General features: G+C 43.4%; 1 protein-coding gene across 3 annotated transcripts in view; it reads right to left on the reverse strand.

Annotated features, from left to right (window-relative positions):
• KCNQ1 (potassium voltage-gated channel subfamily Q member 1) overlaps positions 1-25,629 on the reverse strand; it is a 279,006-nt gene extending 253,377 nt beyond the window's left edge. For all 3 annotated transcript variants that reach the window (XM_053393727.1, XM_053393717.1, XM_053393737.1), the window contains exon 1: positions 25,191-25,629. In XM_053393727.1, the coding sequence (XP_053249702.1) occupies positions 25,191-25,612 (422 nt within the window). In that variant the 5' untranslated portion in view covers positions 25,613-25,629. The remainder of the gene's footprint in view (positions 1-25,190) is intronic.
• Between the last annotated feature and the right edge of the window lie 1,959 nt (positions 25,630-27,588).

Genomic DNA, 27,588 nt, shown 5'->3' on the forward strand with positions numbered 1-27,588 from the left:
ACCTCCCTTTAAGGCCTTTGGTGATTTTCCTTTTAGCTGCAGCTAGACTGGTTATACCAGAGGATGGAAGGATGCTTCTGTTATTAATGTGAACTGCTGTTATAAGAAGGCTTTGTTCTTATCTGTCTCAGAAAAAATTAACCCATCATCTTATGGTTTTGAAGGGGAGTGCTAAGCCAATGGACTTTGCTGCCAGTTGAAGGGCTATTGTGACGCACACGAACAAATGACATATGAAACCACTTGTCCCAGTGAAGTAGTATGACTCCATTTGACTGATTGGTCCAAATCATGCCCCCTTTACCCAAACCTGCTTAGCAAGACATTCCTCGGCTCTTCATTTATTGCCTGATGCCTCTCGCTCTCTACTTTGCACTTCCCTTGCTATTCCACAAAGCCATTTCAGTGACTGTTTTTGTTCTCTTTAGCATGTTTCTTTACCATGGTAGGGTTGTTAAGCAACGTGAGTGGGGACACAGCCGATAATAATAGTAATAATAACAACAACAATATTGTGATTAAGTGTGTGACCGCAGAACTTTATCACTCAGCAAGGTCTTTCCCATGGCTGCCTAAAACTGAAGAGGTTCTTTCCGTATTTATATTTATTGCTAACAATACCGATTTACAGTACTTCAGTTAAGTTTTAGGAATGCATCATTATTTGCTAATGAACCATTTTGAGCACTACATTCATGCTTGCATCATGTTAGCTGCCAACAATTACACACTGTGAGTTTAAGTTTTCAGTGGGTAAATGCATTACCCAGCTAATCTCAATACTAAAATATACTTGTGATGTAGCTTTAGTGGTGGTTTATTAGCATTTATAGAAAGCATGAGGAACAAGGGGAAGTTGTTTCACTAGCATGCATAATTTAAAGTTGTGTGCCAGAATCTTCAACCCTCTTGGCTCAACAAACTGCCTAAAGCTGACACTGTTATATTGAGCAAGTATTGCAAGTGAGTTGTGAACAAACAGCAAGTTACCCAGAGGAAGACCCTTCCTCTTTTGGAGACGAGTTTGTGGGCTGGTGTCTGCAACTGCACAATATCCACTTGAAGTGCAGAGACTTTTGTTGTCAAATTGTGCTAATAAAACTTCATCTTGCCTGCCTCCTCAACACACAAACCACTTCTTCATAGCTAGCCCATTTTCCCATACACTCAGATGTAAGAGAATGAAAAGGAGATGGCAGGCAAATAAGGAGGCTTCATCTCCACCAGTAATAGGATATAAGTGGGTATATTGCCAGAACGGTAATTTGGCAAATTAATTAGGCTTAGATTCCTGCTGTCTATTTCAAGTATTTAGACAAGGTAAGTAGCTGGCAACCAGGACTGGGAGGAGGGTGGGATGTTCACTGAACAAAATGTGAAATATGAGTCTGAGAGAGCTTGAGTTCAAATCCCAGCTTAGAAACGGATACCTGCAAGGCAACCTTGGAGAAATAATTTTCTCCAAGTCTCAGATATGTTTTCTCCATTTGTAAAATCACCAGTCTTCACAATATGGGTTAATAAGATGAGTTGATGTAATAATTAATAGTATTATTTGAAGAAATACAGAAATGTGCATAGCTGAAGGCGCTTTATCTTAAGGCATATCTTTACTTGAAAGACCAAATATTCTTACTCCTGCTTCTGTTGGCAGTGTCTTGCAGAAATGCAACATGACACTCTCTAACCTTTATGCAAACCTGTTCTTGAAAACTATACCAATTATGCTACAACACCATAGGGCAAGATGCCAGCAGTTCCTCAGGAAAAAGGAAATCCCTTGCCATCATCACCATTTGCCTGAAACTGTCTGAGAACTTTACGCATCAGGATATAAAGTTTACAAATGATTTTGCTAAGGAATAGGAGAGGAGATTAAAACACTTCCTGGGCTTTGAGTCAGAATAAATGTGAACTTCCTCCGTGTCTGTAATCTGCAGTACAGCAAAAGGTGGTGAACATAATGAAATTCCCATATCTCATTATTTCATGGAAGAAAATAGATTCTACACTCATTCCTGACAACAGAATTTTAATCTCTCCTCTTAGAACAACAGAAAGAATATATTTCGATTTTTACAGATAAAAATTAGACCAAGTTTGAAAGCACATGAACGATGCACTCCCACACTACATGCAATACCCTGGCACTAAAAAAATAAATTATAATTATTTATAATTATAAGTATAAGTATAATTATGTGCCACAGTAAAGAAGAAAGGCAAAGTTACCAATAAATATAAGCAAAAGAGCTCTGGAGGTTCTTAAAGAAGCAACACCAGACAAAAGCACAGTCATTTCCATAGTGGCTGAGAGGATTTCTTCTCTTGACGTGAAAGTGAAACTTACACAAGCTATATCTACATTGAAACCAGGAATGGGAAACATGTAACCCTCTGCCCTTCAGATGTTGCTGAACTCCAACTCCCATCAGCATGGCCAATGGTCAGTAATGATGGGAGTTGTAGTCCAAAATCTGGAGGGCCACAGATCCCCACCCCCAATCTACACAGTCTGTGAAAGCTCCCCTTGTAAGAAGTGTTCCTGTTATCTCAACATGGAAATGGCTAGGCATTCAGCCAGTACTACCTCTCCACTAACTTTTTTTTTTAAGTGTCCTCAGTTTGGGAAGATATAGCCAGAGGAAGTAAACAGTTGCGCAAAGAGGTGAACCAACATCAGTATGATTTACTAGAGGAAAAACAAACAAACATCTGAATGCAGGGTCTCCCTTTAAATCATGGATATCAGCAGGACCAGTGGTTTTTTTCTGGAAGGACGCAGGGGTACCGATACCCCTAAACATTTTGAGAATCTAGGTTTGGCCTCATTGAGGGACAGTATTTCAATATGAGTAGGAAAATGAGAGTGCCCCTAAACATTTTTTTTGAAAAAAAGCACTGAGCAGGACAATTATGAAATATCAAATGAAAAGCATTTCAATACAACTGAGAAGTCTCTGATCCTTACACCAGTTTGATGTCAACAGACAGTTCCTAATATTGGCTGCTGAAATTAGATTGATCAACTAATCAGGTTGACAATGTTTTTAATAAAATATACTATCTGTTTTCGTTTGCTTTTCAGTTTAATGTGCAGTTGCACAAGTACATACTCCCTTTTGGATAGGAAATTATTTGTTTTATGTAGTTTAGGATCACACCTGCCTTCTTAAACAACTGTATGACTGATTGCAAAATGTTAAGAGTGTCTCCCTTTACACAGTGTTGTGTTTTGTTCTTTTTCCTTCTTTTTGTATCACTTTACTGCTTTAAATTTGAATTTTTTCAATAAAATATCAATTAATTAGAAAAAGAAAAAAGGCTGTTTATCTGGGAGTAAGGCCCATACAATTCAGTGAGACTTGCTTTTCAGTAGACTTGTATAGGATTATGCTGCATGACTGCAAAACTTTATTTATTTATTTACCGCTATATCATAGAAATCTACCACAGTAGTTTACAACAATATGGGCAGTTAAATGGGAACAAGACCCACTGAAATCAACAGGACTTTTAGCACAATCTTATGCATATCTGCCGAAACGTAGCCGTTCGTTCCTGTACGTGACTATTAAGATGTAAGAACCATTGAGTTCAACTGAACTTGCTCTAAAGAACTGCAGCAGAAAAATGTCCATATCACTTTTTGATCTTTTTCAATGGATGAATAATAAAAACAGTTTGTTTCTAATAAACTAAAGTTTTATGCTTTCTGCAACAACAACCCTATGCAAGATCTCCCCAAACTTCTGACAGTTTCATAGTTATCATGATGCTTCATTAAATAAAATTAAACCAAGGAAATTTTCAAACACTGTATACATGGGTATCAAGTTGCACTGAAACATTGGAGAAATTAAAAATGTTGTGATACCTTAATTATTTTCATTGTTGTATATAACTCTAACCACAACAGTAGAGAGAAATCATATACAGCATTGTTTTCCTATTTAATATTGACAGCCTCCTTCTGAGGTGCAAATGACTGCTAACTTCCAAGTATTACCAAATAAGGAAGGAAACAAAACACAATGGGTTCAGGTCACTGCATACAAACAACAGCTGAACTTCACGGCAGTTTTTCATATTGGGTGGGGGCATCTTCCTAACAGCATCGTTGTAAACGGACTAGCAGGGGGTGAAACCCCAATGTTTAGAAACAATTCATTAGGGTAAATACCGGTATTTCATATGACACAATCCGACTGAGGGAGGTTAGCATAGTTAACACAGCATTTTCCACCAATGTTCAGACATTAAGCATGCCTTTTTAAAAAATAAATAAAATTAAAAGTCTGTAAAAGCAGCAAGACATGACTCCATGTGTGAGAGAGTGGTGGGGAGGAAGATTTTACCCTGGCTAATGAGGTTGGGCTTTAAATTTATTCTATAGACAGAATATGCATAATATCCACCCCCCCAAAAAAAAAAACACAACCCTAATGATGAGACAGTGCTAAGATGTCTGAAGCACATGACAATAAAAGTGTTAATGTGAGCTTTGCAAAAACAAAATAAAACCCAGAGAGCTCTGTCAGCCAGTGCACTGTTGACGATATTGAGCTCAATGGACCAAAGCTCTGGATCAGTATAAGCAAACTTCATGCTCCTATCAGGTGCCCTTCCCTTCATAGCCATGACAGCTTCTCACTGGAAATGGTTGGTGGTGGCAGCCAGACAAACAAATGCACAATGGGGGCTGACCTCAAGTGGCTCACTATGTAAATCAGCTATCATGCGGAGGCAGTTTCATGCAGCTTCCAAATGATTATACAGTGGTATCTCGGGTTAAGTACTAAATTCGTTCCGGAGGTCCATTCTTAACCTGAAACTGTTCTTAACCTGAAGCACCACTTTAGCTAATGGGGCCTCCTGCTGCTTCCACACCGCCGGAGCACATCCTGAAGCAAAGTTCTTAACCTGAGGTACTATTTCTGGGTTAGCGGAGTCTGTAACCTGAAGCGGATGTAACCTGAAGCGTATGTAACCCGAGGTACCACTGTATTGTGCTTTAAAGAACCTGAGTGATATGGAGTCAAAACCCTTTTGAAGACTCAAATCAGGCCTGCTCACTATCCTGGAAGGCTTACGGCTTACGGAACACTCTGATCGGGAAGCTAGAGGAGAACTTTATTGACTCGCTCCAACACGAACAGTACAAACAGGATGCTCCTTACTCATCCCAGATGCCACTAGCCTCAGCACCACCTAGTGACTAAATCATAAAATGACACTATCCACACAGTCACTATTAGTCATACGGTCTAAAGCAGTGGTTCCTGAGTGGTGGTCTGCAGAAACCAGAGGATCCGCGTAAATCACCCAGGGGTTCCGTGGCACCATTCACTTAACAAAAGCTAACAGAGAGATATCAAAAAATGTCAAAAGTAGGTCTGTAGCTTGGCTTTTGAAAAGCAGGGGGTCTGCAGTACTTCACTAATTGGGAACCACTGGTCCAGAGACTGAATCTCTGTGCTTTAGAAATAGTGCCCTATCAGTCTAAACTTGTCTACTACCCTACACAATTAATTGCTTGAAGTAATTAAAGTTAATGGGGGTTAAGCAGCACAACTGTGTGATGATTGCAGTCAAAGGAAACAAACACAGACAGCAAGAGGAAAAACAAGGCCTACTTAGAAATCTTATATGCAGGGACTGCAAATTTGCCGGAACATTTAACATCATTAAACTACCCATCCCAAGCATAAGGTAAAGGTAAAGAGACCCCTGACCATCAGGTCCAGTCATGACCAACTCTGGGGTTGCGGTGCTCATCTCGCTTTATTGGCTGAGGGAGCTGGCGTACAGCTTCTGGGTCATGTGGCCAGCATGACTAAGCCGCTTCTGGCGAACCAGAACAGCACACAGAAACACCGTTTACCTTCCCACTGGAGCGGTACCTATTTATCTACTTGCACTTGGACATGCTTTCGAACTGCTAGGTTGGCAGGAGCAGGGACCGAGCAACAGGAGCTCACCCCGTTACGGGGATTCGAACCGCCGACCTTCTGATCGGCAAGTCCTAGGTTCTGTGGTTTAACCCACAGCGCCACCCGCATCCCAGACATAAGTCAACGTAATTTTATGAAATAAAGAATTTTTTAAAGAATATTTTTTAAAGTTAATTTTTCTTTCACAAAGCTAATTCTCAGGCTAAGAAGTCATATTCTTGGGAATAGTTCAAACTATCAGACCACGTTAAAGCATTCTTAATTTAAATTTTCAATCAATACCCTGGGATAAAGAGGGTTTGAACATATTAGCATGTTTAGACATTCAGTTCACCCATGTCAAAATTTTCCCATTTGCTTCTTATCTCTGAGATTATGAGAGACCAATGCACAAATTGGGATGGGCAACTCTGGCAATTTCAATCTTTCTCCATTTGCCATGTTCTCATCTTAATTTGAAACATTTCCACATTAATTTGTATTTAAAAGAAAAATACGCCTGAAGAGCCATCAGTGTTTTAGGGCAAATTTCTCATAAACATACGTTTTTCTGTGCAGTCTTGCCTAATATACACATTATTGCTAACCAATTTCCCCTAATATAATGTGTTTGTGTATATTATGTGTTTGTGTATATTATCTTCACTAACACATGCATTTTTTAACACATTAGCTGGCTGGAGAACTGCATTGCAAAATTCAGGAAAGTGTGAATTTTGAAGGTGGGTTGTGATTTGGTTCTTATATTCTTTCAGAATGTCAATTAGGGAATTCCATCTTAAAATGCAATCCAAAACAATTTTCACTCCCATCCCTATCACAAATGATTTGGTTGTTAGCATTTTTTTTCAGCAGAGCACTGTTGTATTAGTTATCTAATTGGCATGACCTGTAGTTTATACAACTGCGCTGCTTGTAGATCTTAAATCTACATAGCTCGTTCCCTCAGCAAAGCAGACTACTTTTTTTTCTCTTGACCAACACAAGCTGGGCTTTCAGTTATGAAAATCAGCTTTTGATTTATTTATTTTTGAACTGGCAAAGGTTGGGTTGACTTAAAGCAGAGCTCACCATAACTTATCCTAGGATTTAGTTCAGTGCCAGGCTCTGCCCTTGCCATGGAATGCAGTGCCTCTGAAAGTGCACACTTTGCTTTTCTCTCAATTCTCAGTCATGGCCATAAGCCCCCACAATTTGGGATATGTAGTATGGACTTACGAATCGCAAGCTCTGGCACGCCTCAGTTTAGAAATTCAATTTCTCTGGCATAAAGCAATGCTTCAAGTTAAAAACAATGCGAAAAAAGACCTACAACTAGCCATTAGACAAAGTTAATCAGCTTTATCTATAACTCTAACTATAGAATAACTATTTTTAAATTCAACATAATCTTGGTGGATTTAAAGTGTGCGTGTAGTGTGTAAAGCATTTGGTGAACAACAACAACAAAAACCCCAATCTGCTAAAAGACACAGAGAACCAAAAAGGAAAAAAGGAAACACGAAAACCAGTGAGCATTTGGGTAAAGGTAAGAAACAGTGTTCAGCAATTAAGAGAGAGAAATGGATTGTGAAGAAGAAAATAGACTTCTCTAGTATCTTTTAATAGGCTCACTGGACACTTGATAGATAGCACACACCACTGACAAATACTAAACTGTTGCCCTCTATGGATATTTCCCCTTTTTAGAATTCTGTAAAGAACGCCAAAGTTACATGGAGCTAGACAAAACATGACATTTAGCAAACAAGCAAACTATCACACATCTAATAACAGGTTTATCTTTGTACTATGAAAGTTTTAAGAGAGAACATTTAGCAAGCAGAACAGAAGTTACAAGTCACAACAAAAGGTAGCATTCCATATGACTTAACTACTCTCCTTTCTTTCCTTTTTGAACAGTCATGGATATGTACCTGGCCTGAGATCCATGCTAAAAGCATTTGATACACCCACCAAAATTCTATGGAGAGCCATTCACTCACAATACCTGTATTTTATGTAAAGTTCACGATTGTATTAAAGAAGCTTAGTCTGCATAGCTCAGTCAGTACAGCATGGGACTCTTAATCCCAGGGTCAGAGGCTTGAGTCCCGTGTTGGGTGAAAGATTCTTGCACTGCAAGGGTTTGGACTAGATGACCTGCATGGCCCTTTCCAACTCTACAATTCTAAAATTTGCCGCAGGGCAAAAAACAGCAGTAGGCTTGAAATCTGCATGGAGAACCTAGGGCATGCAAATATCCTTATCTCTGGTATTGGTCAACACCATCTAGCTCAGACCTTATCACCTGCTTTAAATTTAAGTGAGGTTCTGATTGCAGGATCACCATAAAGATGAGTTGAGAGCCCCCCTCTCCAGATTCCCTGCCGCCTCCACCCACCTACCCCTCTATCCAGCATTCACCAGCAGGGCAGTTCCTGCATGCTATTTTGCTATTTGAGCTCCTTGCACCAGAATTGAGCTCTCCTCTAGTGACAGGGCCAGCAGAATGCCCGGTGAGCACCTGTAAACAATACTGAAACTAAGCAAGTGTGGACCTGATCAGTGCCTGGATGTAAGACCACTCTAGACCTATATGCATGATGCTCTGAGCTTCCCAAGGAAATAAAAATAGGAAGCAATAACAATAAAAAGAATCAAACACGGTTTGAGGCTAGAAAGACCTAGAAATATTAGCAGCCATCATGGCATACATTTGATCCAGTCAATTATAACTGAAACCTTTTATCAATCACCATGGATGGAAAAGCAACAAGGAATGGTATTTTCTTGGCAAGGGCAGTTTCTAGTGTCTGTGCTTAAGGCTGCACTATTATATACTGTTTTCTAAGGAATCCTCGATGCTGTGAAACACAAATACCCTGGAAAAAAGCAATTTCTATGTAAATTGTTGAACAAATACCCAGGCTATTCAGTAAATGTCCTTAAATGGCATCTCATCCCCTGTCTTATGAGAGAAGGAATCACTCTCATCTTCTGAACACTCAGGAATTTGGAAGGGACACAAAGCATATGGAACAAGGCAGACCCAGCACATTCTTTATACCAGGAAACTACCAGATAATTATATCTCAGTAGGGGCCCCAGTTCAAGTCCGGCACAATTTGTGCAGTAATTAATTCAGCTGAAGCAGGGGGTGGGGCAGCTTTCACACAAAACTAGCCCAATTCAGGGTAATGGTATGTTTTCTTCTACTATTAAAATATTCCAAAAATAAAGGGCTAGTTTCGGCAGATCATTTGGTATTAATGTAGGTAGCTCTGACCTTCCTCAGGCACACACTCCTATGGATAAATGTAATTAGCAATGGGTGGAACCGTCCCTTTTATTTTGGTGTTGGATATCCATGGAAACACTGCAGTGTGTCTCTGGTACCTGCAGGGATGAGGAGGAAGAAGAGGAAAGATTCCTTCTGGATCAGACCAGAAGGTTCAGTACCTTCCTTCAACCTGTGGCCAATCACATGCCTTTGGGAATCAACAAGCTGCGTGTAAAGGCAAAGGCCTTCTTTTGCTGTTGCTCCCCTTCAACTGCTAACTCAGTTGTAAATCATGGGCAAATTTGTTTAATGTTATCAGTGTCAATCAGGGATAGCCAATGTGATGCCCTCCTCCAGATGTTGCTGGACTGCAACTCCCATGATACATGACCATTTTCCACACTGACTGAACCTGGTGAGAGTCGCAGTCCACATCTGGAGGACAAACACTGGCTATCTCTGATGTAGATTATGATAGTTCATACTGTAGACAAGCACCATTATTGAATGTTATCACTGTGATTAGGTAAAATGCAAGATGTACTTTGAAAACAAAACTTGCAGTTCACATGTTGTGGGGATGTAGCCAATTGAATCCAAAACTTAGGTGTGAATGGTATCTCTGCTGGCCTCGTTTTGAAACCTGTATGCTCCCTGAAGCTCTCAACGTAGAAGCTTCCAGCATTTCGACCACATGAGAGTTATTTATAGAAAATTACAGAAGCTTCCTTCCCATATGCTACACATCTGTAAAAGTTTAATAGTTTCCTGTTGTGGTAAGTGAAATGTTTATGCTACATGGATTGTTATATCACACGTTTAGGTAAACCTTAATCAAAACCTTAATCAATGGGGAGCAGGACCACTGACTCACAGCCCCCCCAAAAAATGTACAGCAAAACTCTGGTTGCAATTGTGAAACATTTCTCATTGGCTCATATAATTCAATGTACATGTTCTCAATTGTTTACCTTTTAAAAATGAACCTAGCCCGGAGGACTTTACAGTTTGCATTTCTTTTATATTTCTGCGCTTACAGCTTAAATTACCATTGACATGGTGTTTTTCTCATTTCCACTGGAAATGCCAGTGGCCAAGCATTTCACCATCTCCATAGCACAACCCACAACAGAGCTGCTAATACTGGATGACGTTGAACAAACAGCAATTCTCCACTGCCTAGCAATTAAAGCTGATAAGAGGCCTGTGTTGTTTGGGAATTCTTTTCAGCTCTAGCAGTGAGCTCTGGAATCGCCAGCCACTGAAGGTTTTTATGACATTGCTTTTTTTGAAGGCAAGCAGTCTAGCTGGAGCTGATAAGAGCTTATGTATGCTTGGCTGGTGTTTGCCCATGACCAAGACTGTTGACAGGGGGTTCATTGTTGTGAAAGACAGCAACTAATCCCCAAGGACACCCTGGAACATTCCAACACTTTTCACAGAGGTGCTACTTTCTCACTGAATCTGGCATTGCTGTCATTCCACAAGTCTCTTTTCTTTGATGGCCGTGTATGTAGTGGGTTAGAGAACAAACAGAAATCATAATAGAACTTGCAGCAAGGTATGTTTTAGATAAATCACACCTAGCTATGAGTTCTATTGCTATGGATGTTTGTTCACGAAGAGCCGGACACGACTAAACGACTAAACAACAACAAAAAGCCCCACTGAGCTAACTTTGTTGTTGTTGTTTAGTCGTTTAGTCGTGTCTGACTCTTCGTGACCCCATGGACCAGAGCACACCAGGCACTCCTGTCTTCCACTGCCTCCCGCAGCTTGGTCAAACTCATGCTAGTAGCTTCGAGAACACTATCCAACCATCTCGCCCTCTGTCATCCCCTTCTCCTTGTGCCCTCCATCTTTCCCAACATCAGGGTCTTTTCCAGGGAGTCTTCTCTTCTCATGAGGTGGCCAAAGTATTGGAGCCTCAGCTTCACGATCTGTCCTTCCAGTGAGCACTCAGGGCTGATTTCCTTAAGAATGGAGAGGTTTGATCTTCTTGCAGTCCATGGGACTCTCAAGTCTCCTCCAGCACCATAATTCAAAGGCATCAATTCTTCGGTGATCAGCCTTCTTTATGGTCCAGCTCTCACTTCCATCCATCACTAACTGAGCTAACTTACTCCCAGGTAAGTGCATATAGATTGCAGCCAAAATCTTTCAGGTTTCAAGAGTTTTTATAAAAGCCAAAAATTAGTATCTGCTACAGCTCTCAACCAAGACGCGGGTGGCGCTGTGGGTAAAAGCCTCAGTGCCTAGGGCTTGCCGATCGAAAGGTCGGCGGTTCGAATCCCCGTGGCGGGGTGCGCTCCCGCTGCTCAGTCCCAGCGCCTGCCAACCTAGCAGTTCGAAAGCACCCCCGGGTGCAAGTAGATAAATAGGGACCGCTTACTGGCGGGAAGGTAAACGGCGTTTCCGTGTGCTGCGCTGGCTCGCCAGATGCAGCTTTGTCACGCTGGCCACGTGACCCAGAAGTGTCTCCGGACAGCGCTGGCCCCCGGCCTCTTGAGTGAGATGGGCGCACAACCCCAGAGTCTGTCAAGACTGGCCCCTACGGGCAGGGGTACCTTTGCCTTTACCTTTTTACAGCTCTCAACCTTTTTTACACATTCATCCAACTGTTTGCTTTTAACTGATCAATTTATCTTAAACATGGTCTCTGCAGAACTTTAATGAAGATACCATTCTAACAACTCTGAATCCAAACAGATATTATCTCCAGCAGTTTGTCTTCACACCCAAAGGCTCACTTCTCCATTGTCCCCCAAGGCAGAAAGATGCCAACCACAACAAAAATGAAATAATGTATACAATAATGTAATAACAGTATCACTTGTTAAAATGTAGTATCCTCATTTTTTAAAAAAAATAAAATAGTCTGTTTAAGCAAAAACAAGAGGGTTATATGCCATACACCTTATGAAGTGGTGTCTATGCCATAATCAGTTTGTGAATCTTAATAGCGCCACAAAGCTCTTTTTCAGCATACATACTATTTTCATGAGTTATGGCTGAAACACAGCATTTTAAAACATGGGGCAGCCAATGCAAAAGAGGGCAGGACACCTACATCCTTAACGGTTGTACATAAAAGGGAATTTCAGCAGGTGTGTCCCTTGCTGCCCTACCAAAATACTGCTGTACAATTCCCTAGAAACCCCCCTTACTTTTACTTTTAATTATGCATTCCTATGCATAATGACAGTGAAGCGTTTTTAGTTAGATTTTGTTCTCTTGTCATAATCAAAGAGAAACTTCATGGGAAACTGTTTGATTTTTAAATATTGTTATTTATGAAGCAACTTTGTATCATATTCTGTGTTATTATGTGATAAATGTGACTGTAACCTATGAAGGAGCTCCTTCTTCAACAGTTCTAGCCAAATAGCAGGCTTCTGTCTGCTAAGCACCTGCTATTTTATGTAAAGGTTATGTTTTATCTATGGTCTTTGCTATGTTTTATGTATTTTAATATATTTTTATTATTGCATTTTTAATATTTTTATTACATAGAAATTTTATATCTCGATATAAAAGTAAATGAAATTAATCTTGTTGATGTACAGGATGTTGTGCTGACCATTTACACATTTAGGTAAACTTGACTATGTTTTTGATAGATTACGACTACTGCTACATTTTAATAGTTTGAGGGGTTGTTGTTTTTTGTAAAAATGATTGTGATTTCATTCTGGCTGAACAATAAACTAAGTTCTGGGCTAGATGAATGAGTGATCTGACCTGGCTAATATTCAAGTACAAATTCTGTTTTGTTTTTTTTTTAAATATACGAATGAGGTACATAAGGAATATGATTATGGCAGATAAATAGCCTGAGGCAACATTTGAGATGAAGGGTGTTCTAGATATTCTGCAAACAAATAAATAAGCACACCACCATTATGACAATATTAGTTTCATTTATCATGTCTTCACTGGAACTTCATAGTATTCCTCCACGCACACCTTTCAGTGACTTATTTCAAAAGGTGCCTTTTGCTCTTCCTTAGGCTTTGATTTGTAGTTGTAAAAAGCAGAGAAGGGCAAAGGTTTATGTTTGTTTGTGGAAGTTTCGCAATCTGCCAATGCTTTAAACATTCTCTTTTTTTCCATTACAGCTGTTCATGCTTCCTTTTGTGTTAACATAATAAACTGGGCACTGGGCAATTCATACCTCAATTCAACCAGAGAGAAAACAGAGTGAACTGAAAGCCGTAGCCAATAGGAAGAGAGCGAAGTGAACTTTTATCGACACAATCTAGCTAGCAATGGAGCAGCAGATGTGGCAGAAAAGTATGAAACTGAAAACAACTGAAAAGTATGAAACTGAAAACAAGGGGACATGAGGAAGACACATCTGCTCATTCAAAGTTTTCCATACCATCCCGGGTAAACCTTTCCTGCTCTTAAAAATTGTATCCATAGACTTAGAGATGCTCCATAGGTACATTATACTCTGCTGCTCCTGTAATAGAGGAACTGATTGTTTGAGCCACAAAAGTGCTAACACCAATCTAGCCTCTGCTCTGATCTTGCCATCCCAGCAAGACTACTGCCAGAGTGATCCCACTGTCATCATTATGGATTTGCATGCTGGGAAGCTATACCTTAACTAAGAATGAGTCAGCATAATGAATCAGAAGAGCAGAAGGAGGAAGAGTCCTGAACTTTCAGCAGCCACTGCCAGTACAGGCAACTATAGCATAGTTATCATGAACATGACCCTATATCAGGCATAGGCAAACTCTGACCCTCCAGATGCTTGGGACTACAATTCCCATCATCCCTAGCTAACAGGACCAGTGGTCAAGGATGATGGGAGCTGTAGTCCCAAACATCTGGAGGGTCAGAGTTTGCCTATGCCTGCCCTATATGATCCATATGTCCCAGTCAGTTTTCAGACTCAGATGTGTAATATAGAGTCAAGAAGCACTAGTCCACATTTGTTGTTGGCATCCATCTGACTCAGGAGACAATGACGGAGTGTGGCTTCAGGGATGAAGCCAAACCATTGGAGAATTACAATGCCTGCTGTGGCTATAGAGACAAATATGGCTGAGATATGTTTTGTTGCAGCTGAGGCAGATGAAGACGTCTGATTGTGCTGATGCAGTATGGCATTTCTTTTCTTTCTGTGCTCCTCCCAGCTGTCATTCTTCCTCTGGTCACTGCTGGGGTGCACATTATGAAATTGCTATAAGGGTATTTAACATATTGTATTAAAAGTGGGGTTTGGGGGGGCAAGAAACATCACAAGTCCACTTAGGCAAACCTTTTCTGTATGCCCCATGTGCATGCCACAGGGGATGGTTATAGGTGTTTGTTGGGATAGTTATTCATTATGCATAGGTTATGAAACTGTAGTAATTAGCTTTTTAAAAAAATTTCACAAAAGGTCTTTATCGTACTAAATATCAGTAATAATAGAAACTGACCTGTGGTTCAGCAGCAACAGTCTTCAAGCAAAAAGGAAAATCTGGAAGCTCTTTCCCTCTTTCCTTTTGTCCTTTTTTTTTTTAACTGCCATCCAGCACAGCTCTCCTACTAACCACATTCACCAAAAGTATAACACCCATTCCTATTAGCAATACCTTTGATCTTCCTGTATTGAAGGTGATGGTGATTGGTGTTCCTTCCAGTTCTAAAATTCTATGATTCTCAGCTCATTAACATTATGATATTGCCTATCTATGAAAAGCTATTTAGTTAACACTTTTTAAATTGATAGACTGCATTGTGGCTTTCCTGCTTTGATATGGTTTATACAGGGTGAGTCCATTAAAAGCGGCCCCATGGATACAGAGTACACATGTTCCATGGGGCCTCTTTTAAAAGACTCACCCTGTAGTATTAAGCAAGTTCTACCCAGTGGGACGCAGGAGGCGCTGTGGTCTAAACCACTGAGCCTCTTGGGCTTGCTGATCAGAAGGTCAGAGGTTCGAATCCCCGCAACGGGGTGAGCTCCTGTTGCTCGGTCCCAGCTCCTGCCAACCGGTAAATTCCGGCGTTTCCGTGTGCTGTTCTGGTTTCAGTGCTCCGTTGTGCCAGAAACGGCTTAGTCATGCTGGCCACATGACCTGGAAAAACTGTCTGCGGAGCGGACAAACGCCAGCTCCCTTGGCCTGTAAAGCAAGATGAGTGCGACAACCCCAGAGTCGTCTGCGACTGGACTTAACTGTCAGGGGTCCTTTACCTTTTTTTTATCCATTAAAAGTTTGTATTTTTCCTACCCAGTTCAGCGAGAGAGTGCTGTTTTTCTAGCTAATACAAAAGTCGTTCAGCAGGGGTGTCACACAAAAATCTCATTACAAACACACAAAGATCTAGCTTCTGGATTGTAGGAGCCACAACAAAATATAGTTCCTGGTATTAGCAGTAGGATAAAGATAGAGAAAATGCTTAACTGTTTCCCATTTCAGAGAGGAAATGGATACAGTCATATAGAATCTAGAAGTTACAGCTAAAAAGAACAACACAACACATCAAAACAGGTAAGATTTATTGTGAGAATATTACTATAAAGCATCCATATCTAAGTCGATCCTGGTTACAATGAACCAAGAATACAACACTGTTCCCTTAAAATTCTAAATAACCTGTTTGGAATTAAACCAAACCAGGCAAATAATGCTCTATTATGCGACAGAATGATTTAATGACATGTTGGCATCAACCTTGTAATCAACCACTGAATTATTTTTGACCCAATTAGACAAGACATACTCAGTGCACTCTTGCATGATCTTATTTCCTGAATGCAACATAGAAAAATAGGTCAAGGGTTATTGCAAGCCTTTTGGGGTTTTTAGTATCACCATTACAACACACTCATTTTACATGCATACATTTGTAAGCTGTTACTTTACAACAGAATCTTTCCACCGTTGTATTTGTGCAGATGTTTGTCCTGGTCAAATAAGATTATATGAACGCTGTAGTCAGTTCAGCATCCAACATAACCAGAGCTGAACAGGACTAACAGCCTCTGAAATGTACTCTGTCCTAAACAGAAAGAATATAAGGCCCCATGGATATAATTTTAGAGATCTAGCTCTAAAGCCCACAACTCATTGGGATGCCTGGAAGAAAGCCCCATATCACAGCCTCGGTTCTCCATCAGTGACTTACCTCACAGGGTTGTTATGAGAAGTGCTTTTTTCCTTAAAAAAAATTTAGGGGTACTCTCATTTTGACTCAAGAAAATCACCATTTTATAGTTCAAATCAGGAAAAATTAATACAGTAAATGAACAAAAGTACAAAGATTCACAAAATGTTTAGGGGTATGCATACCCCTGCATCCCCCCTGAAAAAAAGCACCGGTTATGAGGATAAATGAGATTGACTCAGATTTACACCAGGCTGTGAATCTAAGGGACATGGGCAGCGCTGTGGTCTAAACCATTGAGCCCTGGGCTTGCCGATCAAAAGGTCAGTGATTCGAATTCCTGCAATAGGGTGAACTCCCGTTGCTCAGTCCCAGCTCCTGCCAACCTAGCAGTTCGAAAGCACGCCCAAAAGTGCAAGTAGATTAATAGGTACCGCTCCGGCAGGAAGGTATAAACAGCATTTCCATGTGCTGCTCTGGTGTCAGTGTTCCGTTGTGCCAGAAGTGGTTTAGTCATGCTGGCCACATGACCTGGAAAAACTGTCTGCGGAGCGGACAAACGCCGGCTCCCTCAGCCTGTAAAGCAAGATGAGCACTGCAACCCCAGAGTCGTTCGTGACTGGACTTAACTGTCAGGGGTCCCTTTACCTTTACCTTTATGAATCTAAACAAACAAGTGGAGTAAACAGCATAAGGCATAGATAAACTAGAACTAGCGTTATGCTGATAAATTAACCTGCATTTTTTTTCAACAATTTTCCAGCAATACTTAATTATTAGAGGGGAGAGAGCCTTTTGGTGAAATTTTCATGTTTGGGAGCAGGGTGGCTGAGGGGTGTTTGCAAGTGTATAATTTCTCCATTGGTCTGCACTCTGAAAACCCCATAATGTCCCCATTGGGGCTTTCTTGTAAGCACAGGGAAGTTGAGAGACTGCCGATTGTGTGCTTGGCAACTGTTCATCTTTTTTTAAGTGTTTTTTCCTTTTAAAGAAATCAGTGCAGAAAGATTTCTTTTTAAGCTAAAAAGGAGGGCTTCCCTTAAGCAGAAGCAAGTGTGCCAGTCTCAGGGGCTCAAAAGCCAGACTGCTAGAATTCCTGTGATTCAATGCTCAGGTAAACACATTGTCATGTATCTCATGGAAATGTCATGGAGAGGATAGCTGGACCTTGAGGAGGAATGAGAGGAGCTCAGGGAGCTGCCCTTGGACAACCTTTTTGCTTGCCCAGTCCCAGGACTCTGACTGTGCCCTCCTCACTCTTCAAAAGGAAGAGGCTGGGTGGAATGCTGCTTGTTGGATCAATGCATTAGCTTGCACTTAGCTATGCATCTATACCTCTTCTGCACCTCCTGCACCTTGTAACCTGTGCATTACCTATGTACCAATCTCATCCACACATTAAAGCACTGGGCAGAAACCATGCTGGGAGTCTGAGTACTTTAGTCCAGCAGTGAGGGCCAGGAGAGACCTCATAAAAGATTTCCCCATTGGGTTTCTTCAGATCAGGGAGCTGGCAGCACTGGAGAAATGCTTAATGCACATCACCAGCAGCGCCCTTGCAACAGTTAGGTAAGCTTGACCCCACACTCAACAACATTCTAAAGAAATTCTAAAGCACACTGTAAATGAGGCCAACCCCCCCCCCAACCCACGAAAACTTCTTTTACAGGGGAACAATAATCTCAAGAAACTGGAGGACAGGTTTTAGCACTAAACTAGCTAGGACTGTTGCATTGCTTATTGTTTTGAGTTACTCACTCATATGGCTGCTCATGCACCATATGAAGGGCAATTAAACAGCTGGTGCCTTTAAAGCCAAGCTTATATGCAACAACATTTTTTATGTGGGACTATGTCCCCCCTCATTAAAATAAATTGGGGCGGGGATGTTGTTTCCAGGAAGTAGATGGTAAACTTGGACATAGATCCCAATTATTTCAACATAACTTGTTTCTACATAATGGGTACAACCCAAAGAAATGCAAGAGTACATAAGTTGTACTGAAACCAGTGGAGCTAAATTACAGTTAAGTTTCCTTCAATAATTAGTACTGGATAGTGAACCATAAGAATGATAAGGAATGTAAGCTATGCACACTTCATGGGTCTCAGAATTTTTTTATCTATGTCCCTTTATTAGTGTTTCTTAACAAGTATTTTTGATGCAGTTTTAGCAAGCTTGACAAAAATAAATAAACAAAGCTTTGTTGAGCTGAAATGTTTCACATGCATTATCTCAAGAATCCTTAAAACTGCCATGTGAGGTAGGCCAATAATATTGTTACCATGCAGATGGGGATGTGGTGACTGAGGCTGAGAGAACAGTGGCTTTCCTAAGGCCACCTAATGAGTCCATAGCTGAGGCAATATTTGAACCAGGGCTTCACAGCTCCCATTTGATTTATTTATTTATTTTATGAATCACAAATGGCACTGAGGAAGGGATCTTTATATCTCACACACACAACAGGCTGCTTCTCTTGCCTAAATCAACCCTCCCCCAAAAGCTAAAGTGTTGAAACCAATGTTTCACCAGCAGGGTTTCAACAGTGCAACAGGACTTCCATTTCCTCTCTCCCCCTGCAGGCCTCCTGTTCTGTTCCACCAGGTCCTCCTACCTTGCAGAGCTGATTTTTGGGTGTGGAGGGGACTGGATGGGACAGAAAAGGAAGAGGAAGACCTAAGACTCACATGAACTGGATATAGCAGAATGGAGAACTAATAGCAGCCGCAGAGAGGATGGGCTAGATGAACGAAACCCAGTGCCACTGTTCAAATAATATTTAAAGCACCCTACATTGATTTCATGTGTGTGTGTGTGTGTGTGTGTGAGAGAGAGAGAGAGGGGGGGGGGGAGGGAGGGAGGGAGGAAGATCTGATTACTAATCTGATGTGTAACATGTGGTTTGGTCCTTAAATTACAATGTCACACCTAACTTTCATAAATGAAACAACTCTTTAGGTCTGTAGATGTAACAAAAGGTTAAAGTCATCTGTCACATTTATTGGGAAACAGATTTCATTTAATAATATGAGATGTGTTTGTAAACAATGCTTAAAGACATGTTTGTAAACAATGCTTAAAGCAGCACAAATAAGCAAACCTTTAAGACTTCTGCTTAGCCTGCTACTGATTTTAAATTTACTTTAGCTGGTCATTTGCACAGCTATGAACTCAAAAAAAGGTAAAATGGGGACGTGGGTGTCACTGTGGTCTAAGCCACTGACCTCAAGCACAATCTCAACAGCATTTTTTTTTCATGTCCTACAGACCAGCCAAACTGCACTACTACAGATAAACAAAAGCCATATTGTTTATACACAGACACACAAAAAACAGAGAAAGAATAAATAGATCAAGGGAAGTAATAGTGCCACTGTATTCTGCTCTGGTCAGACCTCACCTGGAGTACTGTGTCCAGTTCTGGGCACCACAGTTCAAGAAGGACACTGACAAACTGGAACGTGTCCAGAGGAGGGCAACCAAAATGGTCAAAGGCCTGGAAACGATGCCTTATGAGGAACGGCTAAGGGAGCTGGGCATGTTTAGCCTGGAGAAGAGGAGGTTAAGGGGTGATATGATAGCCATGTTCAAATATATAAAAGGATGTCACATAGAGGAGGGAGAAAGGTTGTTTTCTGCTGCTCCAGAGAAGCGGACATGGAGCAATGGATCCAAACTGCAGGAAAGAAGATTCCACCTAAACATTAGGAAGAACTTCCTGACAGTAAGAGCTGTTCGACAGTGGAATTTGCTGCCAAGGAGTGTGGTGGAGTCTCCTTCTTTGGAGGTCTTTAAGCAAAGGCTTGACAACCATATGTCAGGAGTGCTCTGATGGTGTTTCCTGCTTGGCAGGGGGTTGGACTCGATGGCCCTTGTGGTCTCTTCCAACTCTATGATTCTATGATTCTATGAAATATACATTTCCCGGCACAACTTTATAATATTTATGTTCCCATTAGCAAAAATTTAATCAGACTCTTTAAACAGTTGAAGGAGGTTTTGTTCTTTAGCCAGGGAGGAACTTGCTCACAGTGAGGTTAGGTGTTTATCAAGAACACTTCTGGAGTTTCGCGTGGGCTTCTGATGAGTAATTCAGTAAATCTAGCTCCTGGGAGCTGCCTGGAGCCATGTGGGTCTCGCACTGATTCATCAAAAGCATGCAAAAGAGATGAGAGGAGTGGGGTCATAGCTCAGTAGCACAGCATATGCTTTGTAAGCAGAAGTGCCAAAGTCCAATGCCTAACATCCCCAGTTAAAGGGATTAGTTAGCAGGTGATATGAAGGACCCTGGATAGCCACTACCAGCCAGTGTAGGCAACACTGGCATTGCAGGGCATTGGACTAGATGATCCTCGTGGTCCCTTCCAACTCTACAATTCTAAGATTCTATGAAATAGTCTGACCTGGTATGCAGCTGCTTCCCATGTGCTCAGCATCAGTGATGGTGAAAATGGAGAACCTGATTTAACACATTACTTTTGGTCTTCCTGTTTTTGCTTCCAAAACATCCAGCTATGAACCTACAATGCAAGAAGCTCCAGTTTGGACAATTCCATCACTTGGAACATCCCAGTAAATGCATTTAAAACAAGTGGGACCTGAAACAAAATGTTGCAGCACTGAATACTCTTTGCACAATTTGCCAAGCAGCCAGTCACACCCTCTGTTAAGATATGCCATTCCATTTCCACTCCCCTACCCAATCCCAGTTTCCCACATTTTGTGCACACCGAGGAAACTCCAAGCTCATTTGGCTGTTTTGAAGTTTTCCCTGAGTTAACTTTCAGAATAAAGGTTAGTTGTACATTAGAGCCACTATCTGGAGATAACTTGCTCCTCCAAGCTTTTTGACTATGATATTGTAAGCCCTACATGGAAAGACAGCTGCAGCAGATTGAGCAGATGAGACCACTAGTGGGTCCAATGATCAAGAAGGCAGTTTCAGCATGTGCTGTAGAGGGAAATGAGGGGCAGGTGGCACCTGGGGCGAACCGCCCATTAAGGGTGGGACGAACCTCCCCCAGGGGTGGGGGCAGGGTGCGCGGTGCCCATAGGGATGGGACAGGGTGCCTGTGCCCTTAGGGAGGGACGATGCGGGACGGGGGCATGGTGCCCTTAGGGAGGGACAGGACGGGGTGCATGGGGCCCATAGGGACAGGGGGCGCAGCACCCCTAAGGACAGGGCGCACCATGGGGCCTCAGCCACCCTACAGCTGGGGGGGAGGCAGCAGACGGACAGAATGGAACCTGCGGGTGCCCAAGACATGTGGCTTGGGCATGCTGCAGGCCCAGCAGTGAGTGCTGCCCACCATTTTGTCACCCACCCCAGTGGGGGCATCCGGGGTGGAACACACCTACCTAACCCCCCTTGCTACGCCCCTGGCAGGTGGGTCTCATCAACCTGGGAAGGTAGCCTATCTAGGAGAAGGAAAACTGATCCTAAACCTCTGTTACCTTTCAGGTTATCTTTGGCAGGAAAAGGGCTTAGGAATAAACCCTACACAAATCCAGAGTGGAGGCCCTACGATGGTTGGATGGCACCTTGGAAGCCTCCTTCCAGAAACTCCTACAGGCAAGCTGGTACCAAATGTATTGTTCTGCTTTCCTTTGGACCACATCAGTGAATCCGGGGGGGGGGGGTGTCTTGTCATCTGGGCAACCCAGGACCTTTGTACATACTGCTCAGGCTTGTACCCTGCGGAGGTCACTTTGGTGCTACTAACACAGCAGTTTGACTTCATCCCCAGCTCGGAGGCACACTCCATTGTCTCTTGAGACAGACGGATGCCAACTAAAGTTCCCAATCTCCCCCCATCTTCATGACCAATTAAAAATTGCTGAAAGTCTTGATGGAGAATTAATTATTTTTCTGCCTGTTTTAGCAATTTCAATGCACCGGCCCATAGGGCGCACCTAGTTTTTTTTTGGGGGGGGGAATAAAGAAAAAAAATATTCCCCCCCCCCAGGCGCGGGGCTGGGGCGGGGGAAGCCCGAGCTTCCCCCGACCCCAGAGCAGGCTGCTATCCGCAAGCCTAGGGAGCCCGGCGCGCCCCAGGCTTCAGGATGCAGGCAGCTCTCCGCAAGCCTTGGGAGAGCTGCGCAACTTCGCGCCGGGCTCCCACGGCTTGCGGATAGCTTCCTGAAGCCTGGAGAGTGAGAGGGGTCAGTGCGCACTGACCCCTCTCGCTCTCCAGGCTTCAGCGAAAGCCTACATTCGCCCCATAGGACGCACACAGATTTCCCCTTCATTTTTGGAGGGGAAAAAGTGCGTCCTATAGGGCGAAAAATACGGTACATTCTGTTCTTTTTTCATTTCCAAGAATGTACCTTGAAAAGTAGCTCTGATTAGACAAGCATGACTAATCTAATCTAATTTTGAAGCTATTAAGTACAGTATATTGTATTGATTGGTATTTTTGGTGGCTTTTTAATTTTGCAAGCCATGATTCAGAAAAGTGAGTGTTATTTTAAGCACACCAACATCAGGCAATAAGCCATTTGCATCAACTCCAAGGGGAATGTCAAAGGCAATTAATGCCATGTTGTGTTACAGTATGCCTTTGTATTTTTGACTCAATTTGGCTATAATTTGTGTATTAAGAATAATGCCCTTTCACAGCATGCCTATGAAACTAAACGTGCTCAACACTTTCACTCCTAGCAAATCATAAGACAACCTGTAGGCAACAAAAATTTGGAAACCTGCAATGTAGGAGGAGGATTTGGAGTGGATAAATGGTGAGTAAGGAAAGTGTTAATCACTCCACTCCAAATCCCCCTCCTATTTTGCGGGTTTCCAAACTTCTTTTTGCCTTTCCAAATATGCATTTTGGAAGCTCAAGGGGAGATAAGTGATGGGGAGAGGTACAATCTTGAGTAGAAGAATGACCAGTGCAGAAAAGTTTCAACGTAACTCAACTGGCAGAGCAAGAGACTTAATCTCAGTCATGCTGGGCAAAAAGATTCCTGCATTGTGACAGCTTGGACTAGGTGATCCTCGTGGTCCCTTTCAACTCTACAACTCTATGATGATTCTAACAAACCTCCCTGGCTGCTTCTCCACTTTAAAAGCTCCCTTCCCAAAGCTGCTTTTGCCTGGGCAGCAGCAAAGAGGGGGGTTCACACATTTGTCACTGTTTCATTTCACAAACGTTTGTATTTGTGTGCGTGCACACACACAATGTGTTGTCAGAGTTCTGAATAATGAATCGAATTGTGCTGACAGATGGCTAGTTTAAATAATTATCTCATGAACAACAATTTATGAACTCTGGTACTTGTAACCAGCGTAAGAAGTTCTCAGCATACAATGCCTTGTTTTGCTCAATGCATTAGGAATGAATGGAACACAGAGAGAGAAGTTAAAGCACAGCTCATCAAATAGAGAGTGTATCTGCATGGACCTTTAGCACAGAAGCCACAGTGGTGCACCCTACCATGCACAACAGGTACCTAGCCAGAGTGAAGGATATCTACAATTGCCATCTTCTGGAGCTGTCTCTCTCCCCCCACCCCCAGCAACCTAGCATCTATTGACATTAATCCTGGAAATAACTTATCTGCACACGCACCTGTAAGGGAGTACCTTATGTGCTTAAAGGAAAGGATTTATCTGTAGCAAACGTTATGCATGAATCTAGGCAATTAAATGTTACAGGCAGACAGCGCCTACAATTAGGCTGCAATGCTCGGAATACTTTCCTGGCAGCAAACTTCATGGAACACAATGCAACTTACTTCCAATAAAGTATGCCAAGGCTTGGTCTGTTAAATATCTGATGAGACACTGAGAGAGTTTTCCTAAGAGCTGCTAAAGCGTAAGGTATATAGGACATAAAAACATGTGCTCTTGGGGGCTGGGTTATTGTTTTTGTTTGTTACTACAGTATGTTATGCATTTTTGTGTTTTTAGATAGTAACTCGCCCTGCGATCATCAGGTGGAGGGTGGTATAGAAATTAATCAAAGAAATAATCCAGCCCTGCATCCTGTTCTCACAATGGCCAACTGGAGGCCTGTGGGAAACCTGCAAGCAGGATCTGAGCACAAGAGCACTCGCCCTCCTGTGGGTTCCAGCAAATGGTATTCAAAAGCATTGCTGCCTCCAACTGTGAGGGCAGAGCATAGCCATCACAGCTAGTCACCATCGACAGCCCTCTCCTCCATTGTCCGATGCTCTTTTAAAGCCATCCAAGTCTGTGGTGATCACTGTGTCCTGTGGGAGGGAGTTCCACAGTTTAACTAATGCACTGTGTGAAAAAGTTTCTTATATCTGTCCTGGACCTTCCTACATTCGGCTTCATCGGATTGTCCGAGACTTCTGGTGTGAGAAAAGCCTTTCTCTACTCACTTTCTCCACGCCAGGCATAATTTTAGAAACTTCTCTCAAGCCACCTCTCATTCCCCTTTTCCTCTAAATTCAAAAGTCCCAAACGCTGCAAGCTTCCCCCCCCCCCCCTGTGGCTCCAGGAGGAAGGCTGGTTGGGGGGCAAAGGAGGCGTGCGGCTGCCTCACTCCCGCAAGGTCGGGCTGCCACCCTCAGCATCCTTACTAGGTCAACTTCGGTCGGAAAAGTCCGCAGGGTAAACACGCGTCGCGCGAGGGCTGCCAATCTCCGGGGGGCGGGGATCCGGCGGGCGCCGAGCGAGCCGCGCGCCCTTGGCCAGCGTGCGCCGGGCTCCCCGAGGCCCTTTTCCCGCCTTTTCTTGACAGAAAAGGACGTGAAGCCTGTCTGCCCGCCGGCCCGCCCTCCCCGCTCCTTGACCCCGGGAGCCGCCGCCGGGCTCCTCGAGGAAGAAGGGGGGCCCTTATGAGGGGGGGGTCGCTTCTAAGCAAAACCTCAGCAAAAAGCCCTTGGGACTCACACAGTGAAGTGATAGACGAAGCACTTCCAGCCGGTGGGTCTCTCCAGGAAGTTGTAGACCCTGCCTTGGATGTGGCTGCGGCTCAGCAGAGGTCTGCGGACGCTGTAGATGGAGACGCGCGGGTCGAAGCTGACCGGAGGGCGAGGGTAGTCGCCGCCGCCGCCGCCGCCGCCGCTCATGGCCACGGTGGCTTCGGGCCCCTCGACGTACCGCGCGCGCTGCTGAGTCGCGCAGCCGGTGCCGCCGGGCGTCGTCCCCCCCGCGGGCGCGGAGAGCGAGAAAGGCGCGTAGTGCGCGTTGGCGGCGTTCTCGGCCAGCTCCAGAGCCGAGGGTTTCATGCTGCCTTTCCTGGACGTGACGGACAGGCGCCCCAAGCTCCACGGCTTCCTCTCCGCCTTGGGCGAGGAAGAAGAAGAAGACATCGTAGAGGCGCGCGCGGAGGCGGCGGAGGGGGCGGGCGGGATGCGGAGCCAGGCAGCGAGCGCGACGCGTCTCTCGCTCGCTCGCTCGCTCTCCTTCCCCCGCGGCCTCCGCTCAAGTCCCCGAGAGCTCGCCTTGGCCCCGCCCACTCCGGGGGAGGGCTCCTCGGGGAAGGCCCCTGCTCCCTCCGCCTCGCCGCTGCCACCCAAGGAGCCCCGGGGGCAGCGAGGCGGCGGCGGCTGCTGCTCGTCCCTTACTCGCGCAAGACGGCCGAGACTTTCCGCAGCTGTGCAACAAGTAGATGTTCAGCAGGTGCAGAACTTGGGTGATTCATGATTAGTGGCATCTTCCTTGCCCTAAACCTGGCAGGCGTTGTGCAATCAACTGGAAGAAAATCCCTGCCATCCAGAGGAGCGCGGGCGAAATCAAAGCAATGTGCCGTTTTGATTCCATTTATCTCTTATATATACTATTTTCCTTTTTATCTTTTATATTCCTTTGAGGTAGGTTAGGCTAAGAGAGGGCCATGACGGGGAGGTGTTTGTTTTTGTGGTGTGTGTGTTTTTGCAGATGCCGAGGGGGCGACGTAGCAAGGCGGGTGAGCAAATGATCTGTGAAACAGCAATTCCCTAGTTTGGCTCTCACCCCCTGCATCAAACTCACCAGGGCTGCAATCATATAGTCATTTATTTACCTGTGCGTAAGTCTTACTGAATTCAGTGGGATTTATTTCTGAATAGACATGTATGGGGCATGGGCATAGCCAAGGGGCGGTAGGGAGGCAGTTGCCCTTCCCCAAATCCATAAAAATACATAGCTAAGTGAGGTTCGTCCCCCCCCCCAACAAGAGGCCTGCCCCCATTTCAAAAATCCTGGCTACTCCCATGGTATGGGGGCTGTGCCTTTGGTATATTCCTGTTTTCAGCCTCAGTGTGTGCCATCTCTGTACAGTAGTACCTCAGGTTAAGTACTTAATTCGTTCCGGAGGTCTGTACTTAACCTGAAACTGTTCTTAACCTGAAGCACCACTTTAGCTAATGGGGCCTCCTGCTGCCGCCGCGCCGCCGGAGCACGATTTCTGTTCTCATCCTGAAGTAAAGTTCTTAACCAGAGGTAGTATTTCTGGGTTAGCGGAGTCTGTAACCTGAAGCGTATGTAACCCAAGGTACTACTGTACTATTAAGACAACCAGGGACCACCACCACCCCTTTAACTTAAAAGGGGAAACCTGTGATCTAGGGGCTACATGTGACTCCACTTAACTTCATTTATGAGTCTTTTCCTGACTTTTTAAAAGCCTCCCTTTATTTTTATGTAGTTTCAGAATGATTGGTCTTTATTCCAGATTAGTTATCCAGAACACATTTGTCATCAGTTTCAGCTCCGCCCACTGTCAGCATGTGGCCTCTGGCAGATTCCACATACACACACACACACAGAGAGAGAGAGAGAGGTGGGGGGAGAAAGAGAATGTTCCTCAGCAGGGAAAAAAAGTTGTCCACACCTGCTTTACATGGTTGTGGGAATTACTGAGATAATGTGTGTATAGATCCTTGAACATGGCAAAGAACAATTCAAAAAGAAATACAGTACATGGTAAACACCCTTGATGTACAGGTTGAAATCCCAAGAAGCCCTGCCCTCTTGGAACCTTATAAATTGAAACTTGAGTGCTTACTCACACTTGCATCTCTTGGTAGGTTGGCAGCTGCCCATCAGCAGAACCTCTCGCAAGAAATAATGTAGTGATGGGCAGAGATGAAGTACTGCCACTTATTTCACAACAGAGATTGTGATATCCTGTACTGTAGGAATCATAGAATCACAGAATCACAGAATTGTAGAGTCGAAAGTGACCACAAGTGTCATCTAGTCCAACCCCCTGCATTGCAGTAATCTTTTGCCCAACTATGTGCTAGTATGTTGCATGCCAAATATATAAGGCTTTTTTCTTCTGCTTCTAGACATAAACCCAACA

Source organism: Podarcis raffonei, chromosome 1 (assembly GCF_027172205.1).
Source record: "Podarcis raffonei isolate rPodRaf1 chromosome 1, rPodRaf1.pri, whole genome shotgun sequence".
In the NCBI taxonomy this organism is placed as follows: domain Eukaryota; kingdom Metazoa; phylum Chordata; class Lepidosauria; order Squamata; family Lacertidae; genus Podarcis; species Podarcis raffonei.